The 25,333-nt window shown below is 46.1% G+C and overlaps 1 protein-coding gene across 1 annotated transcript; it reads right to left on the reverse strand.

Annotated features, from left to right (window-relative positions):
* Positions 1–7,973: 7,973 nt before the first annotated feature.
* On the reverse strand, positions 7,974–9,354 carry LOC138286757 (C-C motif chemokine 3-like 1). Its single transcript, XM_069227265.1, has 2 exons — positions 9,213–9,354; positions 7,974–8,205 (listed from the first exon to the last, which is right to left on the reverse strand). The coding sequence occupies exons 1-2, from the start codon at positions 9,283–9,285 to the stop codon at positions 8,087–8,089; spliced, it is 192 nt and encodes a 63-aa protein (XP_069083366.1). The 5' UTR covers positions 9,286–9,354; the 3' UTR covers positions 7,974–8,086.
* Between the last annotated feature and the right edge of the window lie 15,979 nt (positions 9,355–25,333).

Consider the following 25,333-nt stretch of genomic DNA (forward strand, 5'->3'; position numbering starts at 1 on the left):
AGTCCAGCTGGCCTCGATCATTCCTTGTTCTTGAGCTTGGGGATTGATCCTCCCAGCTGCTAAAATCCAAGGATAAAATAGACTCCAGAGAATCCGCTATGTCAGTTTCAGCCATCATGTTCCCAGATGTGAGGGAGGATTGTGCTTTTTGATTATAGCTGGGATCTAACCGTTCAGGCTCTTGCAGTTTGGTAGTTCGGGGCTTGGAGGAAAAGGCCTCAAGGGGATCTTGCTCAAGATTCTCTCCTATTGATGTGTCTGTTGGTGCCTACGATCTTGGGTGCCAGGCAATTACAAAGTCTGTTCTTTTGTACCCCACTTTTTTTGCTGGTGGCACTGATGGTGCTTTAAAGTCATTTTCTGCTGTTCTGTGAGCTGTTTTCCTTCACTTAGGGAGGCGCCTAGGCATGCTGTTGATGAGTTCGCCAGGGAGCTTTGCCTTGTTCTTTTAAGTGGCTTTTTTCTCCCCCTCATTCGGAGCACACTAGAAACTTGCTGGATCACGTTGCTCTTGCTTGCTAATTTGACGTTAAAGGGATTTGCATGAGGAATCAACCCCTGTGTTATTATTGGTGATCTGTTGTTCTGCTCCCGGAGATGTCAAAAACCTTTTCTTCTGCACGCAGAGGGTGAAAACGCCCAACTCTTCGGGTCAAGCTGCTCTGGGACTCTCCAGTCAGTGGTAAAATTGGTGAGTTGGTGACTTCAATCCAATGAAGGTCATGATACCATGGGAGAGGGGAAAGGCCTTAGGAGCCCACAGCTGGGAAGTGAGCAGATCTCATCGGGGGTTCCACAAGCCACACCCAAGATTAGCTGGGCCGCTTCTGTGAACCCCCAAGGGCTCTCACTCTAAAGCAGCTGTATACAGCAGCTGCGCTCAACCGGCCCACCTGCTGCACCTCCGCGTCTGGGTGGATTAAAGATCTGCCCTACTGCTGCTATTGCTGACATTTTCAGTACTGCACTTGGAGCCCCCTTCCAATTGTGGTCTGCCTCTCAAATGCTGCTCCAGCTCCTACTTTACCTGGGTCCTGGGTCCCCGTCCAGACCTCTAGAGTGCCCCACACACCCCTGCAATGCAGATCAAAGATGGGAGTGCCGTAAGATTAGAGGATAGGAGAGCTTTGACTGTGGGCTTCAATTATAATCTGACTCTGAGCTGCCTCCCAACTGCCGCTCCTACCACTCCAGCCGCTCCAGCCGCTCCAGCCGCTCCTCCTCCTAGTTGGCCTGGGTCCTTGGCCTGGGGCCTGAGCCTGGGCCCTGGGCCTGCAGCTGGGGGGACCTGGTCATGCTGCTCCTATTCCTTAGTCAGATGGGACGAGCTGGTTTTGCACCAGACCGCTCCAATGGTTTAACGTTCGGATGGGGCCTGGTGGTTTGGTGGGCTTGGTTCAGTGGGTTTCACCCCCTCCGCCCCCCTTGCTGGGACTGCTGTTGGGCTGCATTCATCCCTGCTGCAGCACCGGACCGCTCTGGTGGTTTAGCTGGTCGAGCGGTGACTGACTGGAGTGGATTTGGTCCTCCTCTGGCCCTCTGGCCTCCCTCCAGTGCTGTTCCTCCCTGCTACTGCGACCAATGCTTGGAGCTTGATGGCTCGATGCTCCTCTCCTCTGACTGCGCTGGTGTCTGTGCTCTGTGATCTGTGTGCTCTGCTCACAAATCTAATCTCTCACACCCACTCTCCCCCCAGACAGACACTCTGACAGCCACTCTGACACCCAGAGACACCCTCTCACATCTATTCTCAAACCCAGAAACAAGCCCTGTGGCCTACTCCCGCTGCACATGGCCACAGTGTGGAGTTGGGTGGTTAGGTGAAGTTGGCTGCAAGGACTGGCCATACACCAGGCCCTGCGGCTAACCCCCGCTGTACACAGCATTTAGCCATGCGCTGCATGGGGTTGGGTGGTTATAGGGAGTTGGCCACAGCGCCTATCCACAGGCCAGGCTCTGCGGCCAACTCCTGCCTTTGGCCTTGTGCAGCTGTGTGTTGGAATTACTTTATGTTAAAAAAAAACATAGAAATTCACTAAAAAAAATAAAGGTTACGGGGATGTTATAGTTAGGAAATATAATTTAAAAAACCTTAGAAATTTACTCAAAAAACAAAGGTTAAAGGTTACAGGGACGTTACAGAATCTGAATTAACTCGCACAAAACCATAGAAATTCAACAGTTAAAGTTAGTTATTTCAAGTAACTGTAACTCGGAGCCTAAGATAACTATAACTCACGACCTTGCCATGCACTGCTAATTACCCCAGATATTACAACTTTTATAACGTAAATAAAAATTTCAATGAAACATTAGAAGTTAAATTATTGAAGAAAAACTGTGCATGGTGGGAGAGTGAGTGATAGTTACCTTAGGCAGCGAGCCTGCATCCAGGCCCTGTGGCCAACACCCTATAACCACCCAACCTTGCGCTGCACACGGCTGTTGGCCACAGGGCCTGCGGCCAGTCCCTGTAGATAACCACCCAACCCTGAGAGAGAGAAAGTGAGAAAGAGAGAGTAATTTAGGCTTTAAAGGAATATTTAACAGTGAAAACACTAGATAATAAACACACACACCCAAGCGATAACTAGGATTTGGATCTTCAGCCTACTAGGTACAGCACAAGACCTTGATCACTAGGCCAGAAGTGACTCTTTTCTGCTCTGCATCCAAAAGTAACTAAAACATTCTTATCAAACATCTGTTTAGTCTGACTCTCCATGTCCTACAGGAGCAATGTTTTCATCTCTTTCCCTCATTTGCATGCAGGGAAACAGACAAAAACTTTCTTCAAGTGAGAGCTGTTTGACAGCTCTCTCTGGCAGAAGGTGAAGTGTTTGCTCTGACTTGGCGGGAGCTGTCAATGCCAATTTTGATCGCAAGGCATAATCAGCATCATTGTTGTATACTTCTCTCAAGGTGCATTGTTGGATATGCATCCATATGCTCTGTTTGAAATGGAACGAGCATTCATGTAAGAAGCATTTTCTTACAGTATGCCATCAAAAATGAGGATTCTCATGCGAAAAGAGATGCGTCCGGGGGTTCAATGCAGTGGGAGATTGAAAACAATGCACACACAGCCTTCAACAAGTATCTCAGCAAGAAGACGTGCTGGTCCATAACATTTGCAATACAGCTACTCAAATCCCTGCCAGTTGTAACTTACACCCATCCCTCACTGATCATACATACCATTCAGGCACACGTGCCACTGATCCTTAGTAGGCCAAGTGGCAGCAGCACATGCATAGTGTACAAGCCAGACTGCATGGAAGGGTGGCAATGACACACAGTACCATGATACCATCCATTGCATTACACTAGTGTCTCAGATGGAATACATATCTCTTTGAAAAGTAGAAGTAACTCATGCGAGTGAAACTGCACATGAATGAGTGTATGCAGGACAGCCAAGCCACCACTAATCTCATCGTTTGCTCATTGTGCCTCAAACCAATTGATGTCAAGTGAAAGGTGTGGAAGCAATAGCATCCAAAGCAGAGCGGTTGTCAGTATGGCAGCACTAGTCTACTGATTGGGTGAAGTGGAAAGAAGGAGTGTTCAATCAGAGGGTAACACTCGCTGATGTGGCAGATCAAGAGATGGGAAGGTATTGCGTCCCAGTACATGCTGCTCGTGAAAAAGTCAGGTCATGGGAATTTGAGTTGGTGTCGCTATTTGTCCACATCTAAGCTACCCCTGCCCATTAAAATGTACATGCTGCTCTGCACTTCTTGGTCACTTGCTACTTTCAGATGGCCAGTGGCATCATTAAACACATCTTGGAGACTGGCACTATTGATGTCTATTCCAGTTTTTGAACAGTAATTTGCAGAAGTATGCAACACGAAACACGCTATACAAGCCACATAAAATGTGGCAAGGTAGCACACATACACCAACTGCAACAGCCAGCACCCATGAAGCATCTGTTATCTTTTGGAGTCTGTCTCAGTATATCGCATGTGTGATGCCAGAAGACATATCAAACATTTATATGTCAATATCCGCAGTTCAACACATGACAGTATCTGGTTCTGCCAGTCAGTGATTGTGCTTCGCTGCAGGCTGAAGACTATGGCAACATGTAACTGCCTGGTGAGTGTCACCACTAATGCAAATGTATAAGCATGTGAATTAAGCATGAGTCAATGGCAGCACCTAGTGGAAAACACATGTTGCATAAACAACAGAATACATGCGCAACCAAATCGCATTAGGGGATGAAAGCATACAATATTGCCTAGCCTTTGCAAACAGGTAACAATGAGCAGTCTGTATCTTTTGACACCTTTTTGGCAGTTTTGTTTACAACCTCAACAAAGGTATACCCTAGCACACATAAATGCCAGAGACATTACGGAGAAGATTTGATGTTCACACTCCTTACGTCACACTTTGGGTGCCTGGTGCACTCGTAATATGCTACCGTGCTCACAAGATGTAGTCCTCAAGTGTGTCATGGCCTTTTGTGTGTTACACACAATCACACTACTTCTGCCAAATCATACTGATGTCAACCCTGCCCTCTTCCTGCAGAGAGGGATCGACCCTGGGGATGGGCATTTCGCAAGATGTGATGTCTGTCTACATCAACTAGCACATTTGTGTTAAAAATGAGGACGTATAGCTCCACTGCCACCCAGAGCCATTCTTCAGTTCTGTCATCACCAAGCCACAGCACGTCTGGGGAGAGAAATGGAGCTTCCAACATTTTGTCTGAGACATTGCAGGGAAGGTCATTGCAGTATCTGACCACCAAGTAAAGTTGTAAGGTGTGAGAGGGACGTTGTCACAAGTCCCATGCCCAGGTGGTCCATGCCAAAATGTGTATGCGGTTTGGAAGCGCTGGGGTGATCCCAAGATGTGGTCAAGTTTCCAGGTGAAATTATAGCTGGAGATGGTGTGGCAGGTAAATTAAATTGTCAATAGTAATGATGATGAAAAATTAATTCAGTGTTTCTCTACCTATGTGGCAGCCCTATTACTGAGATAGGCCGAAGGAGCCCTCCTTAGCATACGTTTCTGCAAAGATGATGCGGTGACGTGGGGGGTGGTTGCCAGTAGTTCTGTCCAAGGGGTTCAGGGAAAGACACTGTATCTGTACCAGTTTATTAAATTTTCTGGGAGAGATGGTTCATAATGAGTAAGCATTAGTTCTAAAATGTTCATTAAAAACAATATAAGTATAATTTTATTCTAGTAGTTTGTTATGGTTTTCATAAACATATATTTAGAAAAATGGGATTTAAACTTTATTAAAAAAAAAAAAAACTATTCAGCTTTGGCCAAATACTTGACCAGATACTGTGTATTTTGCTGAATATCAAATAAACGATTTGGTAGATCCATAACTATTGTATTAACCAATAAAAATCATCAGTTTGTATATAAAATATATTTATTGTCTCTCAAATAAATAAAACAACTACAAAAGAAAAAGCCTTTTGGCTTCAATGATGACAAAATGTTCAAACATCATTCACAGTGGAGTTTTCCATTACACACTTTACATAACAAGTGAAGAGAGCACTTAGGGGGTCATTCATACCCTGGTGGTCTATGACCGCCAGGGCAGGTGACGGAGGAAGCACCGCCAACAGGCTGGCGGTGCTTCCGGGGGCATTCTGACGCCGCGGTCAGAAACGGGAAACCGGCGGGACCGCTGCCCCAGGGAATCCTCCACGGCGGCGCTGCTTGCAGCGCCGCCATGGGGATTCCGACCCCTTTACCGCCATCCGCAGGGGCCCCCTAACAGGGCCCCATAAAGATTTTCAGTGTCTGCCACTGCACCCGTCGCACCCCTTCGACTCCGCCGGCTCCATTCGGAGCCGGCATCCTCGTGGAAGGGGGTTTCCCGCTGGGCCGGCGGGCGGCCTTCTGGCGGTCGCCTGCCGGCCCAGCGGGAAAGCCAGAATGGCCGACGCGGTCTTTTGACCGCGGTGCGGTCATTCGGCGGTTCCCGCTTGGCGGGCGGCGACCGCCGCCCGCCAATGTTGGAATCACCCCCTTAGTCTGAGATTTTTATGGATCAATGACAGTCAATAAATAGGTATAAATTGTAGCAAAGAATATTGTGTGAGTCCCTAAATAAAATATTTAAATTATGCTTATCAATGAAGGTTATTTTGGTGTGTCCAGCAGGAAGTGAAGTCATCACTCAAACTCTGAAATTACCATAGGAATCACTCTAAACTGCTGCCAGCTTGTGAACACTGGGGCAGGTCCAGCCTCTCATTTCAGTTCCAAATCATTGACATAGTCCTGAACTCAGGAGTTTTCTGGGTTTGCACAGAGCTCGCGTCCTCTTCTTGAGATGAATCTGTAGGAGAAAAAGAGAGATTAGCGGAGGCGTGAAACACCAAACAACAACTTTACTTGATACACCAGTGAAATAGGGCAAAATGCACATTTTTGTTATAATCTTAATACTTATGACACCAGAAAATAGCACTGTATGGCCAATAACGATCCCCTACATTATCAAAACATATCTGTGGTCTCACTGTTCCTTCACCATGACATCACGAAATATCCCTGTGTCCTCAGTATCACCTCACTATGATAACAGTGACTACCACTATGACAACAGAGGATATAATGACACTTGATCCTTGGTACCACCCTATTATGATATCAAAGAAAATAGTGTTATCCTCTTGAACTTCACAATTACGTCAGTCATCTCAAGATGAAACCTGTATCGCATTAGTGTCACTGTGCTGTGATGTAAACGTCCACAGGTTTTTTCCAAGGTGGCACTGTAAAAGTACTTCCTAACCATATACTATTTGCATCTCCCTCCACATCTTCCTTGGTACATGCATCTGAGTACATGTTAAAGGTGTAAGGATCCAAGTTCCTGAGACTCACACACTCATGGGATGGGGAGCCAGGAGGCCTGAAATGTGAATAGTTGGGCCTGTTTTGAGACTCAACGTTGTAATGCAAACGGAGGCCATGCTACCCTGCAGCCTGTAACTAGGTGGCTCCAGAAGATTGCTGAGTTTTTTGCATTCACCCAAGAAGAATTCCTCAGGACACTTCCCAGGCTAAGCAGATCGCTAGTTTGGACTGCCTATGGCATGCTCGGAGCATTGTGCCACGAGGGGAAAACTACCAGCAAAGATATGATGTTGAGCCAAAGAGGGTCGAGGAGCCTGTCACACGCGCTTGTTGCTTTTATCAGCAACTGCATTAATGTTTTAAGGATCTAGGCTTGGTGATTCCCATATTGGTGGTTTTGCACAGTGGCTATCAAGGTACCATTTGCTTTCTCTTCAATGATTGGTTGCATGTCTTGAAGTCAGTCTCTTCCAGGTAGTCAAAATGTCCATATTCTTGATAAACTATGCTTTAAATAACAGTGCTTTAGCAAAACTTCCATGTAGTCAAAATGCCCATATTCTTGATAAACTATGCTTTAAATAACAGTGCTTTAGCAAAACCTCCATTGGACGTATTCTCAAACATGGCTGTGGTCTATTGCTCTATGAGTTTGAAGAGAGTTGCACTACTACAATAGCAGCACCAAATCTGGATCATATACAAAGTAGCTCCTAAAAATTAACCTATACATCTATATATTAAAATGTGATAGAAATAGATAATTTATCCTGTAATCTGACAAAATGAGGTATGCTATTGAAATTTAACAAATACAATTGTATTTTGAAATAGGTAGACTTGTGGGGCTGGCACATTATACCTTCATTTAATTTACAATATTGACCAAATATTTACATAATCTCGAAGTGGAAAGGTGGTGCTCCTATCTTAGGGCTGTCCTGCTAACCCTTGAAAAACAAGGGTGGAAGAACTACGCTCCAGATCTATATCGGGGGAGGTTGAAGTTTGTGAACAATTCCTGCTCCACATCAAGACTTCCACTTTCCAACCAACAATTCAGATCATTTCAGCCTGATCTCTCAGGACTGTGAAAACTTGGTGAGAGCTTTAATGGCCACTTTAGAGTCACTAAGAGTGAAATAAGACTAAAAGAACTAAAAGTTTACTGCAGAGGTTTTCACTAAAAAAATGGGGAAAAGCTGGAAAGACACGACACAGTAAGCTAGAGAACTTACATCACAGCTGGCATGGAGCACTGGCTGCTGGTGAAGAAATAATCTTGGACGTGGCTCTGTGGGATCTTCCGGGTGGCGTAGGAGAAGCAGCAGGATGTTGGGGCATCTGCACCAGCTGTAGAAGAGGAAAACCAGTGGTGTAAAAGTTGGAGAACATTCGCCCATTGCTAATCCAGAACAGAAGTAGCGATGCCCACATCATGTCAATGACCACCTTTCCTCCTTGGAAGAAACCATAGTCCCACACTTGTATACGTCCCCAAATATCGGCAATACCTCCCTCTCTTGCTGAGTTCTCTCACCCATGTCAAATCTAATTCATACAAGCACCTTATGTGTGCGCATGGCACATACAAGGACACACACATACAGTGGCGCGTGCTCCCAGTTAATGGTGGCAGGGGTGGAATGTAAGTGCGGGGGATTGAAAATAATGTTTTTTTAAACTTACCTGCGGCTGTCTAACGCCCCCGCTGCTGTCCGCCTTGGTGACACTCCCTTCTTCCCGGGCCACAAAGCACAGGCTCCCAATCCAGACTCTGCTCTCATGCTAAAGCAAGAATGAGAGCAGCACCAGGATTGGCCTGAGCAGGCTGGTTTGACACTTGCTCAGGTATAGGGGGCCTATGCCATTTCTCCAACCCAGCTGGGTAACAAAACTGGATTGGAGGAATGTAAGTGCACATTTCAGTTTGGCCTAAGGCAGCCGGCCAAACTGACATGCGCATGTACAAGTGCCCACCACTCCTCCTGCCATGGCCCATCCTACCCTAGACTCCCATGGCTACTCCCATGGCTCAGTCGGACAGTGACAAATAATTATTTGTGACAAATAATTATTTGTCACTGCCTGGCTGAGCAGAGGGGCAACACTCCTCTGCTATTAAGGAAGAGCCGCCCCTGACAACTGTTCTATAACCTGTTGCATTTTGGGTGTTCTGACCAAGTGGGCATATCCACTGTTCCTGTTCTGTAATTGTGTCTGCATTCAAGGCACCTGTAGATTAAAGAACAATATGGACCCTTTATAGTAGGTCTAGGAGCTCAAAAGTTGAGCCTATATAGTACTTTATGTCCCAGCACATGCAACTCACAATCCAGAGTGAAGGTGTCAGCACTTACCAGGGGCAGCCAGGACCTCAGAGCAGAAGGCAGTCAGGAGGAGAACAGAGACGGCAGCCAGGGAGATCTTCATGTCAGCTTTAGGTCTGAGACTGAAGTCTGAGCAGAACGGGGTCAGTGTGTGCTGCGACTGACTGATCTCCCATCTGGTCCCCTCCTGTATATGTGGACTGAAAACTGGGGGTTCTTGAGGGTGGGGATGGGGGTGGAGATGGGGGAGGAGTGGTTTCCATTAATGGTAGTTGGACGCTTTGACAGTGGAAATGCACAAATGACGTGAAGGGAGAAACTATGCAGAATGGAGAAAGCTAAATCTGGCAACTTGAGCAACACAGGAAATCTGAGGGGAGGTGAAAAGAGCTCTCGCTGCAAACCCTCGCTGTCTCAGTCTGCAAACTACAAGAGAAGCCAAGAAAGTCAGAAAAGTACTGAAACAAGACACTTATTGCAGGGAGTGTCTCTTTCTCCAGAAGCATAGGGATACAGTGAAATATTCACAGCTCTGTCATGTGTTCTACACTAATTTAAGAACTAAGGCCCAGGTTTAAGAGGGCCTAGTGCCATTCCGACGCCACAATAGCGTAATTTCTTTATGCTAATGTGGCGTTGGAAGGCCAAAAATGCTGCACCATATTTACAAAGTGGCGCAATGCTTGCATTGCACCACTTTGTAACCCCTTACGCCACATTATGCCTGTGCCAGCCATAATGTATGCAGGGGGGGCGTTCCGGCGCTAGGGGGGCTGAAACAGTGGCGCAAAGAAATCAAAAAGATTTCTTTGCATCAATTTTATTGGAATTTGAAATGCCTGCTAAGAACAGGCATTAAAAAGAGGCTCTCATTGTTTTCAATGGGCCTCTGGGTGCTTTGCAGAATTAGCGCCATCATTTTTTACGCTAATCCTGCAAAGCACCGGACTAGCATAAAAAATTATGACGCTAGTACACCTGATTACCACGATGGTGTGCCGTATTTTAAATACAGTGCACACATGGTGGTGTTAGGGAAGCGCTAAGGGGCGCAAGAAAAGTGGTGCAGCGCCACGTTTCATAAATCTGCCCCTAAAGGTGTATGGTGGACTTTCACCGAATCCAAAGATGAGTGAATTATTTCATCCTCAAGTCTTTTTGAACAGAAGAATCCACTAACACCTTTGTCCTTCATTTTTGGTCTTAGATCATTTAGCGCCACCAACAACGAACTCCAATGATTTTGAACTGCATTGCACAGGCCTGTGCACTGTATAGGTTATCCATATGGTCCCCAAGGACCAGATATTTATTTAACTATCTGACAAAGTGCTGTGCATCACCCTTATACAACTTTAGAGCGCTGTGGTTTCGGATAGAAATCTGTCTGCACCATTTGCGGCTGGGTACAAGCCAAGGGGGTATGCAGATGTGTTTGCAAAAGACCTCTTGTGGACTGTACTAAAAATGAACAGTGGAATTAAATCCAGCCCACTGCTTTCCACTGGTTGGCTTTCTTGTTACTATCATTTACTTCCCTCTTTACCATCCTTTTAATTGGATAACTTGTATTCTTCTATTGCTAAAGTTCAGGGAAGTACTAGTTTATTTTTCATTTTTTAATCAAGGAGAGTTCATGTATTTTCTTGCTCTTTCCCTTGTATGCTGCTCCTTTCTTAAATATCCGCTCCATGTGCTCCGTGGTGCTCCCTCCTTCACAACTTGCTCTCCCCTTCGCATACTGCTTATCTCATTAAATACCCACCCAATGTCACTTCCAGTGACATTGCTGCATGTGATGTCATTACATATGCAAATTAGCCGCCATGCTATTTCTTTTAGGACTTGTCAATATATATGAGGATTAAGTAGCTGAGTTTTCAGGTGTTCCCTAAGCAGCATGTACTTTGGTTCAGCTCTCAGGATTGGACTTAAGAATGCTTCACTTCTGGGGCTATAGACAACCAGATTTCTGACTGCATGTTCAGCCCTCATCTAGGTCCTTTTGTAAAAACTGTGATAACAATTCATACCACACTTCTGCTGCTTGTGCGGGCAGGAGCAATATTTACATCTGTTTCCTGCCTGCATCACTGCCTTGTGGATGGGGTACCTATGACAATTACCTGGCCAGTGCGGCTCACCCCCCATTTTGTTAAATTTCAGCCCGTGGCTGGGCTTTCCAGGGCCTTTTGAAGTATTGAGAGGGCTGTTTGCCCCCCCTTCCCATTTAGTGAAATTTCAGACCCAGGGTGAGCTTCCTGAGGCCTTTGAATGCACAAGGAGTGAGAGTTCCATGCCCCCTTCCCATATAAACAAATTTGGGCCCCAAGGGTGGTCTCCCTGGGGCCTCTGCAGACCCTGGAAGTGGGGTCTTTTGGCCTCCCTCCCCATATGAGGTAATTTTGGGCCTGGCGGTGGGCTCCGGGGCCTCAGGCCCCCATCCCCTTTATAAAACAGCCCCAGGATTGGGCTTCCTGAGGCATAAACTAATGAATGCAGCCCGCCATAATTTGTTTTTTATCTTGTGAGTGTCTTGCAGGATTATAACACTTTTTGCAGTTAATTTTTCATTTTGGCCCCAGAGATGGGTCCCTCTGTGTCCCCCTTGTAGGGCCTATGGGATCAGAGTATCCCTGCCCTGCCCCCTTACATATTTTTTTTGTAATTTCAGGACAAGGACAAAGTCTGACTCCCCCTGGAGCGAGAAGGCCCAATGTAAATAAAGCTCCATGGGCCAGTCACTATGTTCCATTTTTAAATTAGCACTCCCACAGGAGTTAGCAACCCAACTGCGCAGATAGCTACATTCTTTGACCCTTCATTTCTCAAAATCTACTGAATGGATTTACACCAAATCACAAAAAGCACAATCTGCAGACCATGATCTAGCTTTCTAATCAGTTTGGTGTAATTCTGTTCAGCAGTTCTTGTTGTAGCCCGTCTTAAAGAACTCTATGGAAAATGCATGGGGGCTTTGCATTTTGGGATCTGCCTGTTTTCTCAACCCCCACTTGACGGATCACCCCGAAACTTTCAATGCAAACACTGTTCAACAAGTAGCATCTTTTTGAAAGGTTTCGTGGAGATTCTTCAAACGGGGCCAAAGTTATTAGCAACAGAATAAATGATTTTCCTATGGTTCCTCTGCTGCTTGTGTGGGCAGGAGCAATATTTCAATCTGTATCCCTGCCCGCATGACAGCAGGCAGGGAAACAGGTCAAAAGTCTGCTTCCAGGTCTTCGGGGCATTTTTGAAGCTCACCCCTCCTGGGACCGAACTTGCTCTTTGCTGTCACATGGTGAGAGGTTTGAAAATGCTCCTGCCTAGGGAGAACAAACACAAGTTGCCCTACCCACACACAGCTGCAGGCAGAGAAATTGCTATGTCCCAGGATGGGCTCCCCAGGACATACCATCTGAGTCCGCCTTGGAAGATAGGGTCCCCTGGCCCATTGACAGCTCGGGGGGGGGGACATTGTGTGGTCCACCTCCCAATTTTGTGAAATTTTGAGCCGGGGTGGGCTAACGAGGGCCTTTTGACGCACGAGTGGGGGCATGCGGCCAACCTTCCAGTTAGTGAAATTTCAGACCTGGGGTGGGCTCCCTGAAGCCTTTGAATGTACAAGGAGCGAAGGTTGTGTGCCCACCCCCCCCACCCCCATACATACAGATTTCAGCCCGAGGGTTGGCTCCCTTGTCCTCTACAGGCATGGGAAGGGGAACTGAACAGTCTCCCTCCCAATATAAGGTAATTTGGGACCTGGGGTGGCCTCCCTGGGGCCTCTCGTTCCCCTCCCCTTTATAAAACAGCCCTAGGGGTGGGCTCCCTGAGGCATAAACCAGTGAATGCGGCTACAATTTTATTTTGATCCTGCAAGAGTCTTGTGGGATCACAACATTTTTTTGTGTTTATTTTTTATTTTGGCCCCAGAGATGGGTCCCTCTGGGCCCACCCCATTGGGACTAAGGGGTCGGGTATCCCTACCCTGCCCCCTTATATTTTTTTTTTTGTAACTTGAAGACAGAGGCAAAGTCTGACTCCCATAGGAGCAAGAACGCCCAAGTGAAATAAAGTTCCCTGGGCCAATCAGAATGCTCCATTTTTAAATTAGGGCTCGTGCAAGGATCTCTTGAGACTCTCATGAACCCAACTGCCTAGATAGCTGTATTTTTGTTGACCCTTTATTCCTCAAAATCTACTGTATAGATGTACACCAAGTCACAAAAAGCACAATCTACAGACAAAGATCTGGCTCCTGCCAAATTTGGTATACTTCCATTCAGCAGTTTTTGATGTAGCTCATCTAAAAGAAGTCTCTGGAAATGCATGGGGATTTTGTGTTTTGGTACAGCCCTGTTTTCTCAGCCCCCGCTTGACAATCACCCCAAAACTTTCCATGCACAAAGTGGTCAAAATGTAGCACCTTTAAGGAAAATGGGGTTAAAAAAGTGTGTTTCCCATGTTAATTCCCATAGAGATTTTGGACACAACTACAACCCAAACACTGGACCGAATTACACAATATTGGCAGAAACGTAGCTTTTGGTCCAGAAAGCACCCTTTTTGTTATTTGGTGTAAATCCATTCAGTAGTTTTGAGATATTAAAGAGAAAATAAATATAGATATCTATGGTTATGAATCCCACATATCTCGGCTTCAGCCTAGTCCTAAAAATAACAGGAAAAAATGAAAAGGCAGCACAGTACAGACACCGTAACCCACTAGCCTTGGTCCTAGGATCGCCAAGGGACCCTGCAAGGGCAAAAAAAATTTTTTTTTAATTCACAGTGAAAGAGGAATATATGACACGCCTAACTGAGAGGTCGTCGAACCCTGTGCCCCATTTCTCCACCACTCTGAAAATGTGCCTCCAAGCACACTTCTCATTGGGGGATGAAGTCCCCTTGGTTGCTCAGGGATGGTGGGGGCGAGGAATGCCTCCTTTTACCAGCAGTAAGTCCCACCTAGTGATATTGCTGAGAGTTCTTCGGAGGCCCCACCCCCTTTCTCCACCACTCTGGCACACTACTTATTGGGGGATAAAGTACCCTTGGCTGCTGAGGGTTTGAGGCCAAGAACCCCTATTGTTACCACCAGTAAGTTCCACACAGTGGTATTGCTCATAGCTCATCAGAACCCCACCCCCTTTCACCACCACTCTACAAACATGCCTCCTGGTGCATTACTCATTGGTCTATGAAGTACCCTTGGCTGTGGAGGGTTGTTGGCGGCCAAGAACCCCTGCTGTTACCACCAGTAAGTCCCTCGCAGCTGGATTGCTGAGAGCTGCTTGGAGGCCCTGTTCCTTTTCTCCACCAGTCTGCAAACATTCCTCCAGGTGGACTACTGGTTAGGGGATGAAGTCCTCTTGGCTTCTGTGGTTCTTTGAGGGTCAGGAACCCCTCCTGTTATCACCAGTAAGTCCCACACAGAGGGGTTGCTGAGAGCCCCTCAAATTCCTGCCCCATTTCTCCACTACTCTGTAAATGCGCCTCCTGGTCCAATACTGTTTGGGAGATTAAGTCCCTGTGCTGCTATGGGTCGTTGGAGGCCAACAACCTCTTCTGTTACCACCAGTAAGTCCCACACAGTGGGAGTGCTGAGAGGCCATCAGATGTCCACCACCACTCTGCAAACGCACCTCCTGGTGCACTACTGGTTGGGGGTGAAGTACCCTTGCCTACAGAGGGTCCTTGGGGGCCAAGAACCCTTCCTGTTGCCACCAGTAAATCCAAGACAATCGTATAGCTGAGAGGTTGTCAGAGAACTACTCGTTGGGGGATGAAGTTCCCTTGGCTGCTGAGGGCCATTAGGGGCTAAGAACCCCTCTTGTTACCATCAGCAAGTCCCACACAGCGGTATTGCTGAGAGCTTGTCAGAGGCCCCACTCCTTTTTCAACCACACTGTACTACTGGCACTACTGCTTGGTGGATGAAGTCCCCTTGGCTGCTGAGGGTTATTGGGGCCAAGAACCCTTCCTGTTACCACCAGTAAGTCCCATACAGTAGTATTGCTTAGAGCTTGTTGGCACTCCCACCTCTTTTCCTCACCACTCTGCAAACATGCCTGTAGGTGCACTACTGGTTGGGGGATGAAGTCACCTTGGCTGCTGTGGATTGTTGGAGGCCAAGAACCCGCTCCTGTTACTACTAGTGAGTCCCACTCAGTGGTATTGCCAAGAGCTTGACAGAGGTCTGCCCCCTTCCTCCACAACTCAGCAAACATGGCTCCTGACGCACTACTCCTTGGAGGATGAAGACCTCTTGGATGCTGAAAGTCATTGAGGGACAAGAACCTGTCCTGTTACCACCAGTAAGTCCCACACATTGGTATTTCTGAACACTTTTCTGAAGCTTCGCCCCCTTTCTCCACCACTCTGCAAATGCACCCCCCAGTGCACTACTCGTTTGGGGATGAAGTCCCCTTTGCTGCTGAGGGTAGTTGGGGGGCAGGAATCCCTCCTGCTACCACCAGTAAGTCTCACACAGCGGAGCTGCTGAGAGCTCATTTGAAGCCCCACCTTCTTTCTCCATCACTCTGCAAACACTCCTCCTCGTGCATTACTCCTTGGGGGGTAGAGTCTCCTTGGCTGCTGAGGATGGTTGGGGGCCAAGAAGCCCTCCTGTTACCATCACTAAGTCCCCAAACAGTAGGATTACTGAGAGCTCGGCAGAACTTATCGGATGCCTTGCCCCCTTTCCCTCCCCATTATACAAACCCATACAGCCACTCACACACCCATTCACAGGCCCACACAGTTACCCACACACCCACTCACAGACCTATGCAGCCACTCACACAGCCACCTACAAACCCATACAGCTACTCATAAACCCACTCACACACCCACATAAGCACCCACATACCCAGTCACAGTCCCACACACACCCACTCAGAAAGGTTACAGGTCACAGTTAGGAAAGAAAATTAAGAAACCTTTGAAATTCAATAAAAAAGAAAGGTTAGAGGGGTGTTATAGTTAGGAAATAACATTAACAAACTATTCCCAGAAAGAAAAGATTACAGGGATGTTACAGATAGGAAATAGAATTTAAAAAAATCTTAGAAACTCAATGAACAAAACAAAGGTTACAGGGACATTATAATTAGGCTGAGATTTCACACATACAAAACCATTGAAAGGCAGCAGTTATTGTTACCTTTGCTAACTATTACTTACACTCTCACAATTGACTGCTGATGACCTCACATATACCATCACTCATGACACTGTTGTGTGTTTATTTTATGCTCTGCTTCGGCACACATATTTTAGCTTAGCTTAGCCTGCAGCCTGTGCCCTTTTACCTACAAATGTGCTCTGAATTCATTTAATCCGTTTTATTTGTTTTTAGTTAGCCTGCTTTCAGTGGGGATGTTTTATTTTCTAATCAGTTGTAACTGTGATTCTGCAAAAGCATTGTTATTATTATTCTGTGCACAACATTTCATCATTTGCTCTTGTCCATGGTGTTGACCTGTCCAAGTATACGATAATCCAGCAAACAATTGTTGCCACAAGAGTGTGTAATCAGTCTGACACTAAATCCCCTGTTCAACTCAGGCCTTTTCCATGGAATGAAAATATGTTTTCTACTGTGTAGCCCAAGGGCCAACAGGGAGGTCATTCCAGCCAGAATACATTCCATGCTACATGCCATTTCATTGCTGACCTCGACACTGTCTCTACAACCAACCCAGGAGACGGCAGGCAGACCTCTTTTCTTCAGGTAATGAGGGTGAGTGCTCCTCTGTAGGAAAGTACCATCTTGCCTGGCATGTTACTCCCATTTTTACTGTATGTATGTTTGTTTTTGCCCATGTGTCACAGGGATCCTGCTAGCTAGGACACCAGTGCTCATAAAGTGTGCCCTGAATGTGCTTCCTGTGTGGTGCCTCACTGTATCACTGAGGCTCTGCTAACCAGAACCTCAGTGTTTATGCTCTCTCTGCTTTTAAAATTGTCACTGCAGGATAGTGACTAATTGTACCAATTCTGATTGGCACACAGGAACACCATTATAATTCGCTAGTATATGGTACCTAAGTACCCAGGGTATTGGGGTTCCAGGAGATCCCTATGGGCTGCAGCATTTCTTTTGCCACCCATAGGGAGCTCAGACAATTCTTACACAGGACTGCCACTGCAGCCTGAGTGAAATAACGTCCATGTTATTTCACAGCCATTTTTCACTGCACTTAAGTAACTTATAAGTCACCTTTATGTCTAAACCTCACTCAGTGAAGGTTAGGTGCAAAGTTACTTAGTGTGAGGGCACCCTGGCACTAGCCAAGGTGCCCCCACATTGTTCAGGGCACTTTTCCCTGACTTTGTGAGCGCGGGGACACCAATACACGCGTGCACTACATATAGGTCAATACCTATATGTAGAGTCACCATGGTAACTCCGAACATGGCCATGTAACATGTCTAGGATCATGGAATTGTCACCCCAATACCATGGTGGTATTGGGGTGACAATTCCATGCAACCCCGGGTCTCCAGCATAGAGCCTGGGTACTGCCAAACTAACTTTCCGGGGTTTTCTTTGCAGCTACCGCTGCTGCCAACCCTCAGACAGGTTTCTGCCCCCCTGGGGCCTGGGCAGCCTAGTCCCAGGAAGACAGAACAAAGGATTTCCTCTGAGAGAGGGTGTTACACCCTCTGGAAATAGGTGTCAAGGGCCTGAGAGGAGTAGCCTCTCCTGGCCTCTGGAAATGCTTTGAAGGGCACAGATGGTGCCCTCCTTGCATAAGCCAGTCTACATCAGTTCAGGGATCCCCCCAGCCCTGCACTGACACAAAACTGGATAAAGGAAAGGGGAGTGACCACTCCCCTGACCAGCACCTCCCAGGGGAGGTGCCACGAGCTCCTCCAGTGTGTCCCAGACCTCTGCCATCTTGCATGCAGAGGTGTGAGGGCACAATGGACACCTCTGGGTGGCCAGTGCCAGCAGGTGACGTCAGAGGCCCCTCCTGATAGGTGCTTACCTTTCTCTGTAGCCAATCCTCCTCTGAGGGCTACTTAGGGTCTCTCGGTGGGTATCTCACCAGATAACGAATGCAAGAGCTCACCAGAGTTCCTTTGCACTTCCCTCTTTGACTTCTGCCAAGGATCGACCGCTGACTGTTCCAGGATGCCTGCAAAACCACAACAAAGTAGCAAGAAGACTACCAGCAACATTGTAGCACCTCATCCTGCCGGCTTTCTCGACTGTTTCCTGGTGGTGCATGCTCTGAGGGCTGTCTGCTTTCACCCTGCACTGGAAGCCAAGAAGAAATCTCCCGTGGGTCGACAGAATCTTCCCCCTGCCAACGCAGGCACCAAACGTCTGCATCACCAGTCCTCTGGGTCCCCTCTCATCTTGACGAGCATGGTCCCGGGAACACAGGAGCTGGATCCACGTGTCCCCGACAGTCCAGTGGCCCTTCTGTCTAAATTTGGTGGAGGTAAGTTCTTCCCCACGACAGACACTGTGTACTGCGTGAACTGCAGCTGCTAGTGCTTCTCTGCACTTTTGCAAGATTTCCTTCGTGCACAGCCTAGCCCAGGTCCCCAGGACTCCGTCCTGACTTGCCCAACTCACTGAGTTGGACTCCGACTTCGTGGGACTCCCTTTTGTTGTGCTGAGTCGACCATCGTGCTCAGATCTTCTGAACGCCTGTTCAGGTGCTTCTGCGGGTGCTGCCTGCTTCTGCATGGGCTCTCCATGTTGCTGAGCGCCCCCTCTTTCTTCTCCTCCAAGGGGCAACCTCCTGGTCCTTCCAGGGCCCTGGCAGCACCCAAAATCCTCAACCGCGACTCTTGCAGCAAGCAAGGCTTGTTTGCAGTCTTTCTGTGTGGAAACAACTCTGCATCCTCCAGCACGCCGTGGGACATCTTCTGACCCAAGGAGAAGTTCCTGGCACCTTCCGTTGTTGCAGAATCTTTGGCTTCTTCCACCCGCAGGCAGCCCTTTTGCACCTTAATCCGGGGTATAGTGGGCTCCTGCCCCCCCTGGACACTTGCGTGACTTTTGGACTTGGTCCCCTTCCTTTGCAGGTCATCAGGTCCAGGAATCTGTCTTCAGTGCTTTGCAGTCAGTTGTTGTCCTTGCAGAATCCCCTATCTCGACTTTACTGTCTTTCTGGAGTAGTAGGGTAACTTTACTCCTACTTTTCAGGGTCTTGGGGTGGGGTATATTGGACATCCTTAGTGTTTTCTTACACTCCCAGCGACCCTCTACACACTACACTAGGCCTGGGGTCCATTCGTGGTTCGCATTCCACTTTTGGAGTATATGGTTTGTGTTGCCCCTAGGCCTATTGTCTCCTATTGCATTCTATTGTGTCCTACAGTGTTTACACTACTTTTCTAACTGTTTACTTACCTGATTTTGGTTTGTGTGTATATTTTGTGCATATTACTTACCTCCTAAGGGAGTATATCCTCTGAGATACTTTTGGCATATTGTCACTAAAATAAAGTACCTTTATTTTTAGTAACTCTGAGTATTGTGTTTTCTTGTGATATAATGCTAAGTGATATAAGTGGTATAGTAGGAGCTTTGCATGTCTCCTAGGTCAGCCTAAGCTGCTCTGCTATAGCTACCTCTATCAGCCTAAGCTGCTAGAACACTACTAATCTACTCATAAGGGATAACTGGACCTGGCACAAGGTGTAAGTACCACAAGGTACCCACTATAAGCTAGGCCAGCCTCCTACATCCTCTCATGGGCTAAGTATGGACCGATTGGGCTATCACTGCTATGCTCTCGCTTAGGAGTTAAGGGCTAGGTAGGCTTCACTTATGCATCTTATTCCAATATGTTGGGACTGTTTATTTTCTTCTCGCTGGTCACCACCACTTGAATATTGCTATGCCTCATTGCCGTGATAATTGCAGCACATATATCTTATTGTAGATTGCAGTTTTTCAATAAATATATATTGAAAACTATCCTGCATCTCTTTCTTTGCCTATGTGTTTGTATGAGACCTTTTTTGGTAACAAGAGTAAAGGACGGGACTTGTCAACCATGACTACCCCTGAGAAATCACTGAGTGTCATGTTCAGGCTGCCACAAATCACCTTTCCTTTCAGGGTTTGCTGAGGTGCTGCTAGCTAGCCGGAAGGGTTAGGCTGACTGTTGTCACATAGTGTGGGATCAAATCCAGTCCCCCATACTCAGTGGTGCTGCCACTCAAAATCCAGCAGTCTAGTTACTATGACGGAAGTCTCCGACAACATGGTCAGTGACACCACTGATGACATCACTGATGACATCATCCACAGAACCACTCACACACCCACTCACACACCCGCACACCCTGCTACACACTTATACAATCACTTACACACCCACTTACAGACCCATATAACCACTGACACACATGCTCACACAACTGCTCATACACCCACTCACAAACCCACAAACCACTGACACACCCGCTCACAGACACATACAGCCAATCACACCTGCACAACCACTCACACACCCATAGAACCACTCACACATCCACTCACACCCCCATACAACCACTGACACACCCAGTCACACACCCACAGAGCTACTCAGACACCTACTCACACACCCCAACAACCTCACACACACCCATACAACCACTCATGCACCCACTCATATACCTATACAACCACTCACACACACCCGTACAGCGACTCACTCAACCAACCACACACCCAGAAAACTACTCACAAACCCATTCACGGACTCATGCAGCCACTCACAGACCCGCTAATAGATCCATACACTCACACAACCATACAGACACTCAAACCCCCACTCTCACACTGATACAGACAGTTACATAGCCACTCAGGTGACATATGTTACAAATGGTATCACTCAATATACACTATATATATATATATATATTACTACTGGGATGCCAGAAGGTAGTAATAGTTAAAACCTAGTTTCCATAGGGAACAGGTTTTGACTTGCCCATATCTTTGGTGCTGTTTGATGAATCATCACCACATTTTCCCAAAAAAGTGTCAAGTTTGGTCGTATTGTGCATGAAAAGTTTCAAGGTGATCCGTCTAGCGGGTTTGAGTAAAAGGGGAGGGTCAATAAAAGGTGTGTTTCCCCTGTTAATTCCCATGGAAATTTTAGACAAAACTACAGCCTGAACCACTGGATGGCATTAGACCAAATTTGGCAGAAAGATAGCTCTTGGTCTAGAAAGCACCCTTTTTAGGCATAGTAGTTAGAAAAGGGCTCGGAGCCCCATCCATGTCATGTCCGTGTCTTTCATTGGTTTGTGGGCTTGCCTTTTAAAATCTTCTTGCTTTCATTAGTGGAAGGCATGTGTAGGTCATGCCTTTTCCGGTGGTTGGCCCTCCTCAAGCGCAGCAACCAAGTACTGAAAGCATGCAAGTCTTAATGTTTTCCATCCAGTTTGTGAACTACTTTTTATCTTTTTTGCAGCCCGATCTCGCTTGGCAGAAGTTGAGTGCTTTGCATGACATCGACCCTGTTACATACTTAATTGCACTTTTACCGGTTACTTAGATAATTGCACTTTTGTGGATAGGTTTCACTACGAATGAGCTGTAGCAGCACGATTGTGCTATTTTTTTCTGTTGCGTGTGCACATTTTCGCATATCTCCGTTTACTTGAACTCGCTTCGGTCGTGCGTATTTAGCACCACATTGGACCCGTTTTGACACATCACTAGTAATTTCCTGCTACCGTCGTTTAATCTTTGCTAGTTTATTTACTAGTAAATACAGGGAGTGCAGAATTATTAGGCAAGTTGTATTTTTGAGGATTAATTTTATTATTGAACAACAACCATGTTCTCAATGAACCCAAAAAACTCATTAATATCAAAGCTGAATATTTTTGGAAGTAGTTTTTAGTTTGTTTTTAGTTTTAGCTATGTTAGGGGGATATCTGTGTGTGCAGGTGACTATTACTGTGCATAATTATTAGGCAACTTACCAAAAAAAAATATATACCCATTTCAATTATTTATTATTACCAGTGAAACCAATATAACATCTCAACATTCACAAATATACATTTCTGACATTCAAAAACAAAACAAAAACAAATCAGTGACCAATATAGCCACCTTTCTGTGCAAGGACACTCAAAAGCCTGCCATCCATGGATTCTGTCAGTGTTTTGATCTGTTCACCATCAACATTGCGTGCAGCAGCAACCACAGCCTCCCAGACACTGTTCAGAGAGGTGTACTGTTTTCCCTCCTTTCTCACATTTGATGATGGACCACAGGTTCTCAATGGGGTTCAGATCAGGTGAACAAGGAGGCCATGTCATTAGATTTCCTTCTTTTATACCCTTTCTTGCCAGCCACGCTGTGGAGTACTTGGACGCGTGTGATGGAGCATTGTCCGGCATGAAAATCATGTTTTTCTTTAAGGATGCAGACTTCTTCCTGTACCACTGCTTGAAGAAGGTGTCTTCCAGGAACTGGCAGTAGGACTGGAAGTTGAGCTTGACTCCATCCTCAACCCGAAAAGGCCCCACAAGCTCATCTTTGATGATACCAGCCCACCCAGTACTCCACCTCCACCTTGCTGGCGTCTGAGTCGGACTGGAGCTCTCTGCCCTTTACCAATCCAGCCACGGGCCCATCCATCTGGCCCATCAAGACTCACTCTCATTTCATCAGTCCATAAAACCTTAGAAAAATCAGTCTTGAGATATTTCTTGGCCCAGTCTTGACGTTTCAGCTTGTGTGTCTTGTTCAGTGGTGGTCGTCTTTCAGCCTTTCTTACCTTGGCCATGTCTCTGAGTATTGCACACCTTGTGCTTTTGGGCACTCCAGTGATGTTGCAGCTCTGAAATATGGCCAAACTGGTGGCAAGTGGCATCGTGGCAGCTGCACGCTTGACTTTTCTCAGTTCATGGGCAGTTATTTTGCGCCTTGGTTTTTCCACACGCTTCTTGCGACCCTGTTGACTATTTTGAATGAAACGCTTGATTGTTCGATGATCACGCTTCAGAAGCTTTGCAATTTTAAGAGTGCTGCATCCCTCTGCAAGATATCTCACTATTTTTGACTTTTCTGAGCCTGTCAAGTCCTTCTTTTGACCCATTTAGCCAAAGGAAAGGAAGTTGCCTAATAATTATGCACACCTGATATAGGGTGTTGATGTCATTAGACCACACCCCTTCTCATTACAGAGATGCACATCACCTAATATGCTTAATTGGTAGTAGGCTTTCGAGCCTATACAGCTTGGAGTAAGACAACATGCATAAAGAGGATGATGTGGTCAAAATACCCATTTGCCTAATAATTCTGCACTCCCTGTAATGGAAAACATTTGCATGAGATCCCACTTACGCTCTTATTTATTGATGGGAAATGCACACAATTATGTACCAGGTATTTTTGTTTCAGAACAGCAGTTAAGTTTCCAAGCACTGACGCTGAATAACTCTAGAAATAACATGATAGTTTAAAGGTAGTTATACATTCGGTTCAGTTAATGTACTTTACAGGCTGCATGTTTTATCGTCTGTATTGAAATCTGGCATTGTTCCCTTTGTCCTTAATGCTGCATTTTTAAACACCCGTTTGATATGAAAATGAGGAACATGTTCTAAAAATCCGAGGCATTTACAGTGCTAAATTTGAATGTATAGTGGCTGTCTTTGTACATACCTTATAGTCTATGTCATGTTAGTTTATCGGGTTGGTCCAGTGGTTTTAGAGCAGGCCACGAATTCACTGAAACTGGAAGGGAAAGCGTGTTGGAAGGGTTTGGTTGGGTAGTATTGTATTGGAAATTATACAATACCTTGCATACCCCTTTCAGGGCCAAATTTGCTTTTTCGATTGTTGAGCAAGTAGCTACTTTCTATGTGGAATCAAATTACTGTTGATGACGCTGATGGGCCCTGAATTTTCCTCAGCTCCTTGGGCCCGCTTTTAGGTTTTTGATTGAAAGTGTGTTGGTTGCAGGTATTCCTGCCTGGCAGAACATTGGTTCTTGTGCTCGATGGTTCGAAAGTTGTGTGGACATGTTGCAGTAGGTAATTACATATTTGCAAATTGCAAACAGGGTTTTTCCCAGGCACTTAATTTTAAGTCTCGACTACAAACACTTTTAGTTTTTTTTTGGCAGACTTGTTGTTTTCAGTACATTACATTAGTTAAGAGTGATTGGATGGCTTTGTAATCCATCTCAGATACCTGATCTTGATTTGATAGCTTTCTCTCTTTTTTTGAGTTTGTCCCGCCCAGTCATATTTTCATCCCATTGTTCTGATTGGATGAGTTATTTCCTTATACAGCATATTTGAAGGGGCTGTTTTATTCTTTGGTGTTCAGCGCTCCAAGGCTAGTACGTGTTTCTCTGCAACCTCTCAATTTTTTCTCTTTTCATTTCCATATGCTTTTTTCCCGCTCTCAGCTACATCCCCCATCTGCTGGCTCTGCAACTTTCATTTCATTATGTATTTCCCATAGAGCGAGTGAGCTGTAAAGAGCTTTAGTTTCCCTCACTTCCCCCCCACCCCCCACAAATGCCACACCAGCATTGCTTGCTTTCTTTGTTGTGCTTTGCACATGCTGTTTTTAGGTCAAGCAGAGCAGCGTGCAAGCGCTCCTTTCTGACATGTTGTTATGTATCTGGGCTTTTAAGCATGCCCACCGCACACCCATCACTATCACTCATTTATAGGCTTGTCCTTCAAATATCCTTTATTTACGTTGGTAAATGCTTTACGTTTGTCCCTCCTTGGGGCAATTTAGTTACTGCATTGGACATTGCCCCTGTTACATGGCTAATTGTACTTTTACCTATACATTTGGCTGTGAGTGAACTTCTTTTTCCTTTTGTGTGCTGATGCAGTGTTGCTTTGAATCAGCTCACTTATGTGAAACTGTATTACTTTTCATTTTCAATTTGTGTGGCAAGAAAATTCCAGTTAGAAGTTTACAACACTAATAGCTCTAACTCAAGCAAATGTGAGACCTACTGCATTGCAAATGCTTGTTGTTATTTGGTATAAATTTGTTCAGTAGTTTTTGAGATATTAAAGGAAAAACAAATTTGTGTATCTAGGTGCGCTGATACTTTGAGACTATTTCGTGACAAATTGCGAATGCGCATGCCAACAGGAATGCCATGATTGGCTGGCTGTAACCTGAGCAGAATGTT

Source organism: Pleurodeles waltl, chromosome 3_2 (assembly GCF_031143425.1).
Source record: "Pleurodeles waltl isolate 20211129_DDA chromosome 3_2, aPleWal1.hap1.20221129, whole genome shotgun sequence".
In the NCBI taxonomy this organism is placed as follows: Eukaryota; Metazoa; Chordata; class Amphibia; order Caudata; family Salamandridae; genus Pleurodeles; species Pleurodeles waltl.